The sequence below is a fragment of the Garra rufa genome, chromosome 12, assembly GCF_049309525.1.
Source record: "Garra rufa chromosome 12, GarRuf1.0, whole genome shotgun sequence".
Lineage (NCBI taxonomy): Eukaryota > Metazoa > Chordata > Actinopteri > Cypriniformes > Cyprinidae > Garra > Garra rufa.
In genome coordinates, this window is record NC_133372.1 from 2,503,700 (window position 1) to 2,517,129 (window position 13,430).

The 13,430-nt window shown below is 32.6% G+C and overlaps 1 protein-coding gene across 2 annotated transcripts in view; it reads right to left on the reverse strand.

Moving 5' to 3' along the window:
- The window catches only part of chchd6b (coiled-coil-helix-coiled-coil-helix domain containing 6b), a 35,830-nt gene extending 23,664 nt beyond the window's left edge, over positions 1 to 12,166 (reverse strand). The window contains exons 1-6 of one of the 2 annotated variants that reach the window (XM_073852470.1): positions 11,963 to 12,166; positions 9,639 to 9,738; positions 9,512 to 9,560; positions 5,747 to 5,891; positions 3,401 to 3,421; positions 1,322 to 1,405 (exon numbers count right to left, since the gene is read on the reverse strand). In XM_073852470.1, coding sequence (XP_073708571.1) covers positions 1,322 to 1,405; positions 3,401 to 3,421; positions 5,747 to 5,891; positions 9,512 to 9,560; positions 9,639 to 9,738; positions 11,963 to 12,046 — 483 coding nt within the window. In that variant the 5' untranslated portion in view covers positions 12,047 to 12,166. The remainder of the gene's footprint in view (positions 1 to 1,321; positions 1,406 to 3,400; positions 3,422 to 5,746; positions 5,892 to 9,511; positions 9,561 to 9,638; positions 9,739 to 11,962) is intronic. The other variant, XM_073852471.1, reaches the window with a different exon arrangement.
- Positions 12,167 to 13,430: the final 1,264 nt, after the last annotated feature.

Genomic DNA, 13,430 nt, shown 5'->3' on the forward strand with positions numbered 1-13,430 from the left:
ATTTAAATAAAGTTGTATAATGCATAGAAATGAAATAAACAGCACTAGTCTGACTGCTGGACATCCCAAAATATTTCTGATCAATACTTTTGGACAGATGCTTCAGGCCATCTGAGGCTTTTAATCGATCCATTTTTACAGAATTGAATAAAAGTGCGTTTTTTATACCAACACAGGCTTACTATTTATGGCTTACAAGATCGTACTTTCGAATTAGTTTTGATGTGGATTCTTAGTTTTTATATTCCATGTTTTATTTCAGTTCTGATACAACTCATTTATTTCATTTATGCCGTGATGAAACACTTTGTGTTTTGCTGCACATCAAATAAACACAAGCTCCAACTCTCTCTCTCTCTTTTGCTTTCATTCCTCAGGCCGTTAATAAATGATCTAAGCTTTCTGTGAAATACAGTCAAGAGGTTTAATGTTTTTTAAAAAAAATTGAAATATTTTTACAACATGAAATAACTGCTTTCTATTTGAATATATTTTAAAATGTAATTTATTCCTGTGACCAAAGCTACATTTTCAGCATTATCACTCCAGTCTTTAGTGTCACATGATCCTTCAGAAGTCATTCTAATATTCTGATTTGCTGTTCAAGAAATATTTTTTATCAGATTATATTTTCAAATTAGTTTTGATGTGATTTCTTAGTTTCTTAGTTTTTATATTCCATGTTTTTTTCAGTTCTGATAAAACTCATTTATTTCATTTATGCCGTGATGAAACACTGTGTTTTTGCTGCACATCAAATAAACACAAGCTCCAACTCTCTCTCTCTCTCTCTTTCATTCCTCAGGCTGTTAATAAATGATTTAAAACAACTTTCAAAAGCATAAAATCACACATTTAGATTCCACCCACAGTTCATCTCTCCGTATCGGTCACACACACACAGTAAAGTGGCGTATCGCTCGTCAGAAGCAGCAGAAAGGATGTTTATACGTGACACGAGAGCAGTCGCGGTTCAGATGATGCCGCATAATCATCATGACCTCTGTTATCGCATTTCTGCAAACAGATGTATTCATAAATCCAGACGCGCCAACTATATTTAATATGACAGTGAACACATCAGAGAAAGCCTGAAGCACTTACAGTAACATCAAAGAAGAGATGTTTGTAGGAACGTGCCAGTGATGTGAGCATACGCCTGTGTTTGTACTTCTGAAAACCACATTTTGTAAATATCCTCACGAATATTAGAAAAACTGTTAAGAACTGACATGTTTTATTTCTAGCGATGATAAAAGGTTCATATATGGGCCAAATTTAGTTGTGTGAGTAAGTTTGTTTGTGTTTGTGCATCACGCACCTTCTTCTCCATCAGTTGTAGTTGCTCCTTGTAAAATAGTTCCAGATGTTTCAGTTCATATTCTTTCTTCTTCAGCTGTCGGGCCTGATAGAGGCACAGAATAAAACAAAATTTTTTATGGCTTTTAAACATGGCAGATGTTGGACTTCAGCACTGAGGAGCAGCAGAGCTGATGTCCACTGATGTACCTGAAGGATGATGGAAACTGACAGTTTAAGAAGTCCTGCACAACAGAAAGAGCGCAGCAGCATGCAAGAGGATAGAAACAGCATCAAATCATCAATGAGTAATGCTGATTACACTCTCAGAGAAAAGGTACAAAAGCTGTCACTGGGACCGTACTTTTTAAGAAGGTACACATTTGTACCTTATTTACCCCTAAAGAGTGCATTTTAGTACCGTAAAGGTACATATTTGTACCTATATTGTGCAAATTAATACCCAAATGGTAAATTTTAGCACCTTTTGAAAAGGAACTGCCCCAGTGACAGCTTTTGTACCTTTTTTTCTGAGAGTGTAGCCATGGAGAAATGAGCTTTCTGTGATGACAAGCACAATACTGACGAAGCAAAAAACACAAAAACAATGTATGATGGGACAGAATGAAAATAGGTTTTTGGACAGTTTGGATGTTTTTTAAGGAAATGTGAAATATTTTTACTATGTAAAATAAATTTCTATTCGAATATATTTTAAAATGTAATTTATTCCTGTGATCAAAGCTACATTTTCAGCATCATTAAGTCTTCAGTGTCACGTGATCCTTCAGAAATCATTCTAATGCATTATTACTATTATTATTATTAATATTTAAAACAGTTGACTAAATTTTTTCAGGATTCTTTGATGAATAGAAAGACCCAAAGATAAACATTTATCTGAAATAAGAGCTTTTGTAACATTATACACTATACCATTCAAAATCTTTAATCAGTATTATTTTTATTTTATTTAGCAAGGATGCTTTAAATTTATCAAAAGTGATGATAAAGACATTTATAATGTTACAAAAGATTTCTAATTCAGTTAAATGCTGTTCTTCGGGACTTTCTATTCATCAAAGAAACCAGTTTTAAAAATAATAATAATAATAATGAATGTTTTTGTGCAGCAAATCAGAATATTAGTTTGATTTCTGAAGAAACGTGAATGGAGTAATGATGCTAAAAACTTAACTGAAATCACAGGAATAAATTACATTTGAAAATATATTAAGCAATAGAAATAGAATTTTAAATTGTAAAAATTATTTAAAATGTCACTGATTTTGCTGTACTTTGGATCAAATAAATGCAGGCAAATAGTGAGCAGAAGAGATTTCTTTAAAAAAAAAAACATAACAAATGTATTGATTTTGACTGGTAGTGTATGATCTGAAACCTCTGAGAGAAATACATATGACTCAAAACATTTGTAAAACTTACAGAAGCAATAACACACACACAATGATAAATGCAGATTTCATTCATTTACAAGATGTGTGACTATTTGACTAACAACTGTAAAGGTAACACATTTTTTTTATAATCTTCATCAAAATGTAATAAATATAATATATATTAACTGAAAAAAAATTAACTTAAAAAACTATAATGAAAATTGAATAGATAATAATGAAATAATAATGAAAAGTAAGTTAAAGTAGTGCTAAAATTACTAAAACTAAAATAAAAAAATAATTAAATCTAGAAATAAATGTAAAAAACAACTAATAAAAATATAACAAAATGATTAAAACTTTATCCAAAATTAAAATAAAAACTAAAAAAAATTTAAAAAGCCATTTTAAAGTATTACTGCAATGCAAATTTTATATAAAAACACTCCCTCTTATTTTAAGCAGCTGTCATTAGAGACTCTTCACCATCCAATCAGTTGATCGTGTATAAAATCAAGTCCAAATGATGTTTTTGTTGTTGAATATTGTGGTGCTGACTTCAAACCTGCTCTGATGAAGATACTGACTGTGTGTGTTATTGTCTGCCTTATTTACAAACAGCACTGAGAAGCAAAGACTCATAAAAACTACAATAAAACTGAGCTGCATAACAAACGAATGCTGCTTCTGCTGCTTCTTACCCGAGCACTCAACTCATCCGGCTGAGAAACAACAGAGAAGAGAGAAGAATAAGGAGGAATTATAAAATAATAATAATATTTATAAAACAAATCAGGTCTAAGAGAGTTTTAAGCTTCTATAAAACAGTGGTTTGCTGTTCTTTTACACTGATTTAGTTTAACGAACTGGGGATTAACACACATCTGTGTGTCTAAATGAGCCTGAACACACATGTCCAATCAGTGCTGTTGATAGTAATCAGAAACCACATCCGCTCAGGGAAAAATAACTGACATAAAAGATTGCAATCGTGAGCTCTAAAAGCTTTACATGCAAAACAGGGTAATTATAATTAACAACGAAACCTGGTTATTATAAATTACACACTATGTAATTAAACAGAGAGCATCACCTCAAACAGCAACATTGCATCAAACAGTCCTGCTGCCATCTAGTGCTGCAAAACACTCATGTAATACAGAATCCAGCATAGGGGCGTAGCGTCTGGGCATGCAGAGTATGCAGGTGCATACAGGGGCCGAGCTTTTAATTGAAATGTGGGAACGAATAGAGTCCTGCATGGGCTCCGTGATTAAATATATATTTTCCTCCATGTGTGAGCTACTGAATGAGCCGCTCTGTGAAACAGCCAATCAGAGCAGAGCTCATCATTATTATTCATGAACCTTCCAAATAAGGTAATAACAGACCATTTCATTCTAGGGACAAATCCTATGATTATAATTGGACATTTTTTGCCCTTTCCTATGCCATATACCTTCTATGTAGATAGCAGAGAACCATTTAAAATCTTGTATCTATGCATTCTATGGCACCTTCAAAATATTTTGGATTTTAATGGCAAAGTGGCTAGATTTGGTTTCTTTCCTTTAGTTAGTTTAGAAACATGTTTGGAACATTTTATGTCTGTTAAATTCAAGCCTTTTGTTTTTTAAAGTAACGACCAAGCGGCCAGTGGCAATGAGTCGAGCATGTTTGATCAATTTAGCCTTCTCAAATCAACACCACTTGCCTAAAATAAAATCTACAGACACTAAAACACTTGATGTATTACCCAATATTAATTTAAACATCTAACCTAGATAAATGTGAGCTGTTAGATGCATATTCAGTCGTTTGTGTGGAGAGTGGAAGCTAAAGCTTTGACATGAAGGACATGAAGCGCCAGTATGATCACTTGCTTTTTTTTTCTTAACAGTGGAAACCTAAAATACGCCATCATTTTTGCTCGTATAGAAAAGAGTAATAGATCATTTAGAATTGCAAAAGGTACTTTTCCTTTTTTGTACTCACAATATCAACAAAACATTGTGCTTTTGTAAAATAGCTAAAAAAAATTCCGTCTGTCTTGAGGAGGAGGGCTTGACAAAAATGATCTGAAACTCTGCAGACATGATAAATATATCTATAGAATGCTTTAAATGACCACTTTAAAATGAAAGAAATCATGTTATGTTGCAGAAAGTTAATGTAAAAAATCACCTACTCTGCCCCCCAAAAAAGCATGTGGCATCAAACCTGTCTTTACATTTAACATGAAAAACAGCAATAAAAACGTCGGCTTCAACTAGCTGATTTATGAGAAAAAGAAAAAACAATTTTTGGCAAAGTTATAGGCTTGTTGGCTTTTCTAAAGGTGGGCTATTCGTAAGATGTTTTATTGATGATTTTTTTTACAACTCTGATCGATTTCATTAAACATTGTGTTTATTAAATTTTTAAACATGCGTTCAAATATTTTTTCATGTTTATTTCTTGCTGCAAATATTCAAAAGGAAAAGATAATTGATTCACATGCCGCTTGATCTGAGGCAAATATAGTCATCTCACTACAAATTAAAGAGCGTAAAAACATGTATTGCTATTTGTTTGTATTTTATCGGAAAATTTACAGAATTTATAGGCTGAGACTTGCGTGCTACAAATAACGAATTGACTTGAAAACATTAAATATTATTTCCAAGCATTTATACCATAAATAAAACAGCTTGTGAATACTCACATAACATTCTGTACTTAAGAAAAATCAACAAGTTCAGAGTTCAGAAGTTCAGAGCCCATAATGATTGGGGGGCCTTTGCAAATCTTTTGTATATGGGCCCAGGGCCGACTTGCTACGCCACTGATCCAGAGGCATTTGTAAAAGGTACATTATTATACATAATTAAAAAAAAAAATTAAATAAATTTTAAATTAAACATTAAATGACACAAATGTGAATTCAGGGCTATATATATAAATAAATAGTATATTATATTGTCAAAATGAAGCATGTTAAAATGAATACTGCATGTCAGTGAAGGATAAAAGAAGAAGAGAAGCCAGAGAAAGTGTCTGTGTCTCACCAGGTTGTGTGTTTGGTCTTGTTCCTGGCGTGTCTTTGCTTTTTCTCGCAGCGCCGCTAGGTTCATGTCGTCTCCTGCCATCTCCCTCTCTCTTCGGCTGATCCGGGCCAACTCTTCCTGGACCAGAGCCTGCTCACGCTCGAACCTACAGCCAAAACACACACACACACACACACACATCAGGTACAGCGATCGACAGACACTAATTACATGACTATTAAACACCATTAACAATTAGTCATGTTGAATGAGCCAACTAGTCTTCAATCCAGTGAATGCAGGTCAGATTTGAGCTGAAAATGATTTTGATCTCATTTAATCATGTGAAAAAAAGTTATTATATTTTATTTAAACTGACAAGTATTTATACATAATGGTTGTATTAGGTTGCTTTTCAGGGTTAATATCATTAACTAACTATTTAACCCTTTAACTGTTATTGCCCTACCTGTGGGACACTTGGCGCTCATTTTTCTTATCACATATTTTAAAGGTCCCATATTGTACACATTTCTGGAGGTTTATTTTAGTTGTTGATGTCCTTAAGAATATATATTTGCGGTATAAGTGCCAAAATCCATCTCAATATATTTTAACAGCTCCTTTCTTAGGAGCTCTGTCAAGAACAGGTCAATTTTGGCCCGTCTAATTAATATTCATGAGCCTCTCTTCTGATTGGCCTGTTGTTTTCTGAGTGACGCACAGCCAGGCCAATCACAGATAACTATGGTCATGTATGCTGTAGCCGAACCCAGAGCCATACAGAGAGAGAGCCTAACCTGCTGATACTCAACAGGATATTTCAGAATGATCATTAATGTTTTTTATTTTTTCAAACACCGAATGCAGTAAGCTACATAACTGTTGCTTTAGTAAAGCCCCTTTCACAATGTGCGCTGATTCTGGAAAATTACGGGAATGAGCGCTGTGTGAACAAAAGCCAGAACCATAAAGGCAGTGTTGTAGTGATGATGCACGTTATCATGCGACTCTTCACGACGAAAAAATACGTGCAAAGTGGAATGAAGCAGTGCTGAAGGACAGATCGTTCATCAGGTTAGTTTAAGTTTAGTGAACTGTACGCGTCGCATTACATCTCACATCCAAACGTCACATGTCTTTATGGGTTGTGTGTAAAGCACACACAGATTCCGGAAAACAACTGTGAATGAACCAAATCAAACAATTCCAGAACAAATCATGGGACACATTATCCGTGTATTTACCGGAATGGCTGTGTGAAAGAGGCTGAAGTTGACGTGCCACTGGTCTCTTATATTCACGTTGTTCTGAAGCCTGTGCAATGATGTAGTTTCGACATCTATCGACTGAACAGGGTTTTCTCGACTTGTTTCTGTGTTGTTGTTGCTTAGCAATGTTATGGACACGATATTGTCTGGGTTTGACAAAAGGAGGGTGGGACGGTGGTTGGTGCTCTGGGTGGTGACTGAAGGCGGTGACTGAGTAGATCTGACGTCACATCGTTACGGAAGTCACAGCTGCTCGTGAAAATGAACAGCTACTTTAAGCAGGCTGTGTGCAGTTTACTGTGGATTGACTGTTTTGAAACTCATATGGTAGTTGCATAACCCCTAGACCTCAGTTATCATGAAAAAAGCCAGGAAATTTCGATTTTGACAATATGGGACCTTTAATAATCGTCATATATTACATATCATTTGAAAGCCTAAAACCTCAACACTCATTCTGGAAATAGTACTTTAAAATCGTTTAGCTGTCTCCTTTCCTTAGTGGGTGGTGTCAAGTGTCATATTACACAATGTATTAAGGTATTTTACAATCAAAACTTTTAATACATATCATCAGAAAGGTTGGATTCTCAGAATTTCATATTTGATGGTTATTTTATGAAAAATGCATCCAAAAAAAATAATCAGAGTTTGGGTGGCACCAAATGGCTGTTTGTGGTATATCACCCAAAATAAAATCTCACAGGAACCTGAAGATTTTCATATCAACTAATCAAATGTGCAACATAACTTATTTAGACATAAGCCTTTAATTCTATAGCAATTTTGGAGTAAAACATGTTATGTAAAATATTTATTTTATATAAAATATTACAAAATTAGTACAGTGCTTTTTCTTTACAGTAAATTTAAACTTCTATACTTTTTTATATACTTTCATATTTTAAAATTATGTCTATATTACGTCTGTATTCCAAAACATTCATGAATTCTAACAATTTAAGTTTGGATACTGCACTTTCATGTCTATGTTCAAAAATAGGGGGTAATGGTTAAAGGGTTAAAATGGCAAAATAACAAAAACACCTAAAAACAATTCTTGACAAAAAAAAGCCAAAAAAAGAGGAAAATATATAAACAAACACCAATTCAAAATATTAAATAAATAATACTTATATAACACTGATGCTTGTAATGTATGCAGATTTAAAATTAAAACATCACTGCATTACAGTACAGTAAAAAAAATACTGTATTACAGTAAAGATACTTATAAAAATCTAATTAATAAAAATTGTAACAGATAACAAATATTACAATTTAATTTATTATTTATTAATTTATTTAATTTCAAATGTAAAAAAAATTTTTTTTAAATTGTTTAATTATTAATTATAATTTTTTTTTTTAAATTTCAGTGGTCCTATATAATTGGTAACACTTAATTACCAGCCTTATATATAATACATTTAATGCATTAATTTTGCCCTGTAATCCAAATAAACTCGTGAGTAATTGTAGCCACAGATATAACACATTGCAATACAACGATTTCATTGTTACACCTATAAAAAGTATAAATCATTAAAAAAAATGACAAACAAAACTTCAAACATCGTAAGGCGCTTGTAAATCTTTGCAACTTTGGTTACAATTATTGCAAAACAGGGTAATTATAATTAAGGATGAAGCCTGGTTATTATAAATTACATGCCATGTACTTAAACAGAGAGCATCACCTCAAACAGCAACATTAAATCAAAAACTCCTGCTGCCATCTAGTGCTGCAAAACACTCATTTAATACAGGATCCAGCGCAATTTGTAAAAGGTATGCAATTAAAGCATTTTGAAATACATCTTAATTAAACATTAATTCATGCAAATGTGAATCCAAATATGTGACCCTGGACCACAAAACCAGTCATAAGGTAAAATTTTACAAAACTGATATGTATACATATGAAGCTCAATAAATAAGCTTTCTCTTGATATATGGTTTGTTAGGATAGGACAATATTTGGCTGAGATACATCTATTTGAAATCAGAAATCTGAGGATGCAAAAAAATCTAAAAGACTGAGAAAATCACCTTTAAAGTTGTCCAAATTAGGTTCTTAACAATGCATATTACAAATCAAAAATTACATTTTGATATGTTTACAGTAGGAATTTTACAAAAAATCTTCATGGAACATGAACTTTACTTAATTTCTTAATGATTTTTGGCATAAAAGAAAAATCTAAAATTTTGACCCATGCAATGTATTTTTGGCTATTGCTACAAATATACCCCAGCGACTTAAGACTGGTTTTGTGCTCCAGGGTCACATATTATAAGGCACTTGTACAACTTCGCAACTTTGGTTACAATTATTTATGAAAAGATAATAATGCATTATAAATACATTATGAATACCTTCATAATGCATTATACATACAGGCTTTAAGTACAGTGTAACCACACCATTTACTGTATTTTTAGTAGAGTTGCATTAGTTATTATTGCAGAAGATTTCTTCAGAAATACTGATAAATATATGTAACACACTAACCGTCTTCTGAGCTCCTCCTGCGTCTCTGCTGCAGATGGTCTGGAAGGCCCTGAAAGATTAATATAACACAGTCAAATGTCAGATATAAAGCAAGTGTTGCTGAAAAGAGGAGCAGAAGCGTTCATACCTGGTTCAGGTTTGGCACTTTCAGGTTTGGGTGATGCTGGTTTAGATGATGATGATGATGGTCCAGACTCCCGCATCCGCTGAAGAACATCACCGGACAACTGAGATACACAGATACACATTAAAATGACATCAACTGAGTCATGATTCACTTACAAAGGTGCATTTCTGGGTATATATTTATATAATTAAGACGGACCATGCAAAATGCAAGTTATTTATTTAGTACTGACCTGAATAAGATATTTCACATAAAAGATGTTTACATATAGCCCACGAGAGAAAATAAGAGTTAAATGACCATGTTCAAAAGTTTACATACTGTGTTGTTACCTGAATGATCCATAACTGTTTTGCTTGGTGATAGTTGTTCATGAGTCCCTTGTTTGCCCTGAACAGTTAAACTGACTGCTGTTCTTCAGAAAAATCCTTCAGGTCCCACACATTCTTTGGTTTTCCAGCATTTTTGTGTAGTTGAACTCTTTCCAACAATGACTGTATGATTTTGAGATCCATCTTTTCACACTGAGGACAACTGAGGGACTCATGAAACTATTAAGAAAGGTTCAAACACTCACTGATGCTCCAGAAGGAAACATGATGCATTAAGAGCCGGGGGGTGTAAACTATTGAACGCAATGAGGATGTGTACATTTTTGTTGTTTTGCCTAAATATAATATTTTTTCATTTAGTACTGCCCTTTAGAAGCTACAGAAGATGTTCCCCAGAAGACAAAATAAGTTACATTTACTCTGAAATTCAAAAGTTTTCACCCCCAGCTCTTAATGCATTTTTTTTCTTCTGAAGCATCAGTGAGGGTTTGATCCTTCTGTAATAGTTGCGTATGAGTCCCTCAGTTGTCCTCTGTGTGAAAAGATGCATCTCAAAATCGTCCAGTCATTGTTGGAAAGGGCTCAAATACACAAAAATGCTGAAAAAACAAAGAAATTGTGGGACCTGAAAGATCTTTCTGAAGAACAGCAGACAGTTTAACTGTTCAGGACTCATGAACAACTATCACTGAACAAAAAACACAGATGTGGACACAGTATTAAGAATCAAGTGTGGACTATATGTGAACGTCTTTTATGTGAAATATCTTTTCAGGTCAGTACTAAATAAAAAACAACATGCATTTTGTATGATTGGTAAAATAATTACCATTTTGCAGATTCTGAAAGGTGTATGTAAACATTTGACTTTATCAGTATATAATTGGTTATGATAACAACATTATAACACCAAAATATCATAAATTAAGCTCTTATCGAAATATTCTCTTCTATCTATCTATCTATCTACCTATCTATCACTTAAGTATGCTTTTTCTGGCTAGACACTGATTTTTAATTGAGTAAAATTCTGACAAATGACTAATAAATAATATTAAAACAAACTGATCGTACCACTAAAAGATTCATATTTGCCTCTGTTTCTCAAAACAGATGCAAACAACTTCTAAACTAAACAGAGGGAATTTCCTTAATGGGAATTTGTGGGTATATATATATAAAGAATAGACAGGAAACACTATATTTCTTCACCATTTTGGGGGGAATAAAATCAAGCAAATCATATATGAACAAATCCCTCTGTACAAACCTTCAGGATATAGACAATAAAATGTAAAGTTTGGTGTGTGTCAGTGCTACTGAAGTGGAGATTTATGGCTCAGTGTAGGAGATAAAACTCTTTTTAAGAAAACGGCCTTGAAAAATATGTACTGTAATTAAAATCTATTGACACAAATAGATAAAGTGCTATGAAAGAAAGTGTTTTTTTTTTTGGATGTTTTCTTTCCACTAGTCTGAAAAAACACTACATGAAAAACCAAAAAGCCCAAAATCTCAAACTTGACAGCTGCATGAAAAAAGCAGCGTTTTTACCTGAAGTGAATCAAGAAAATAAAATACAGTTGTCACTGTTCACAGATCAGTCTTATCGCACTGTTTTGTGTCTTTGACCTTGAGTTAGAGCAGATAAAATGACTGTATAGGTTTATATTTCACAGCTAATTAGATCATATCATATCAAACCAGACATGAGGATGAACATGAGAACAACGCTTTAAAATGAGCAGATCTGAGAAAATCACATATGAATCAATAAACCCAGGGAAAGACTAACTGATCAAAAGATACTTTCATTTTCTCAGAGCTACTGAGGTTCATAAGAGGACATAAGGACAGTCACAACATACTTCTGTTTATAAAAGCACTATTACAAACATATATCTTATTAAAATCATATAAAGGTACAGTAGTACAACACAGGACACTATTATGGTTCTGTATTTGAAGTGCAGATGTTGTGTTGTCTGTCACCTTAACTCCGTGGAGGACCGTGACATTGTCCTGTTCGTCCAGTCCGTAAGACACAGATCTGCTCCTGCTGTCCGAGGCCCCCATCAGCCCGAAAACACCCCAAATACTCAAACAACAGAAATAAAATCACCCCGATTTACCTCAGGGTCACCGTGTCCAGCTACATGCGGATAAAATCATCAAACCTCCTATCACGGTTTAGCACGCGTCACGTGACCACGATGCACGTCGCGTGATGCACCATGGGAAATGTAGTTCTATTTAAAAGATTAACGTCACATGGAGGCCGCGGAAGAAAAATGTAAAATATTTATTTGTAACTTTCTGGAATAGCTGTGTTTATGGTTTGATATGGCATACAAACATCTTTGTTTTGAAAATATTTTGTTTTTGTTTTTTAACTAATGACATGTCATTCCATAAGGAATATTATTTGATTAATCTGTTACTTTTGTTGGCAAAGTTTAATATACATAAATGCAAGTTTGGCAATTATAAACCATTGTTTCTCATTCTGAAATCAGAAGTAAAGCAATACCTAAAATCTATTTACAATCGGATTAACAAGAAAGCTGTTAAGTGTGTTAATGTATGTAAACATTTCCATGTTTTTATTTAACTATATAATTATTTAGTATGTATTTATTTGCTTTATTTACTTTTCTTTTTCTGTTTCTTTACAATTTTGTGTCTTTTTTCCCTTTTGTTCACCCCCTGGCTACTGTAAAATTGCTGAATTTCAGCTAAAAAAAAGAGAGAAGAAAAAATCATGTAAAAAATAAATAAATAAATAAAATATTTATTTGAAAATTCAAAACTATTATCTGTTGAATATGTTGTTAATTTTCTTATATTGATTGCAAAATGTTTCATTCATAAGCAAAAATGGCTTAAATCTCCTCTGTCATTTTCCTTTTTCTTGCTGAACTTGATTCTCTTCTTGTTTCATCTCTTAGACTTACAAATAACAAAAAGTATTCCACATTTTTGTTGCATAATGACACCTTTTCTAAAAAGATGTAATTTATTTTTATACTTTTCTTTTCTGTATGGATAACACCATAATTTGATGTAGGCAAATACAGAATATTATTTTCTGTTTTTATCCTTATGATAAATTTTATATAAATGTATCAATGTCTAATCTTCCCTGTTCTTGTGTGTTTTTTACAAGTTTTGCAATAAAAAAATAATAAAATTAAAACATTTATTTATTATTTTTTAATTATTTGCTTGCTTGCTTGCTTAATTTTTGTTCTTATATTAAAAGCAAAACTTTTTTGCAGTGAAAATCTATAATAAACAGAAATTGACTAATTTTTATTTTTTATTTTAAGGTATATTTTAAACATTTTTATTATTATATTTGAATGAAATGGTCGATAAATAGTAATAATATTTCATTTATTTGGCCTTTTGCTTTTGTTTTTGCATGTAAAAATAATCGTATTTTATATATCTATTCAGA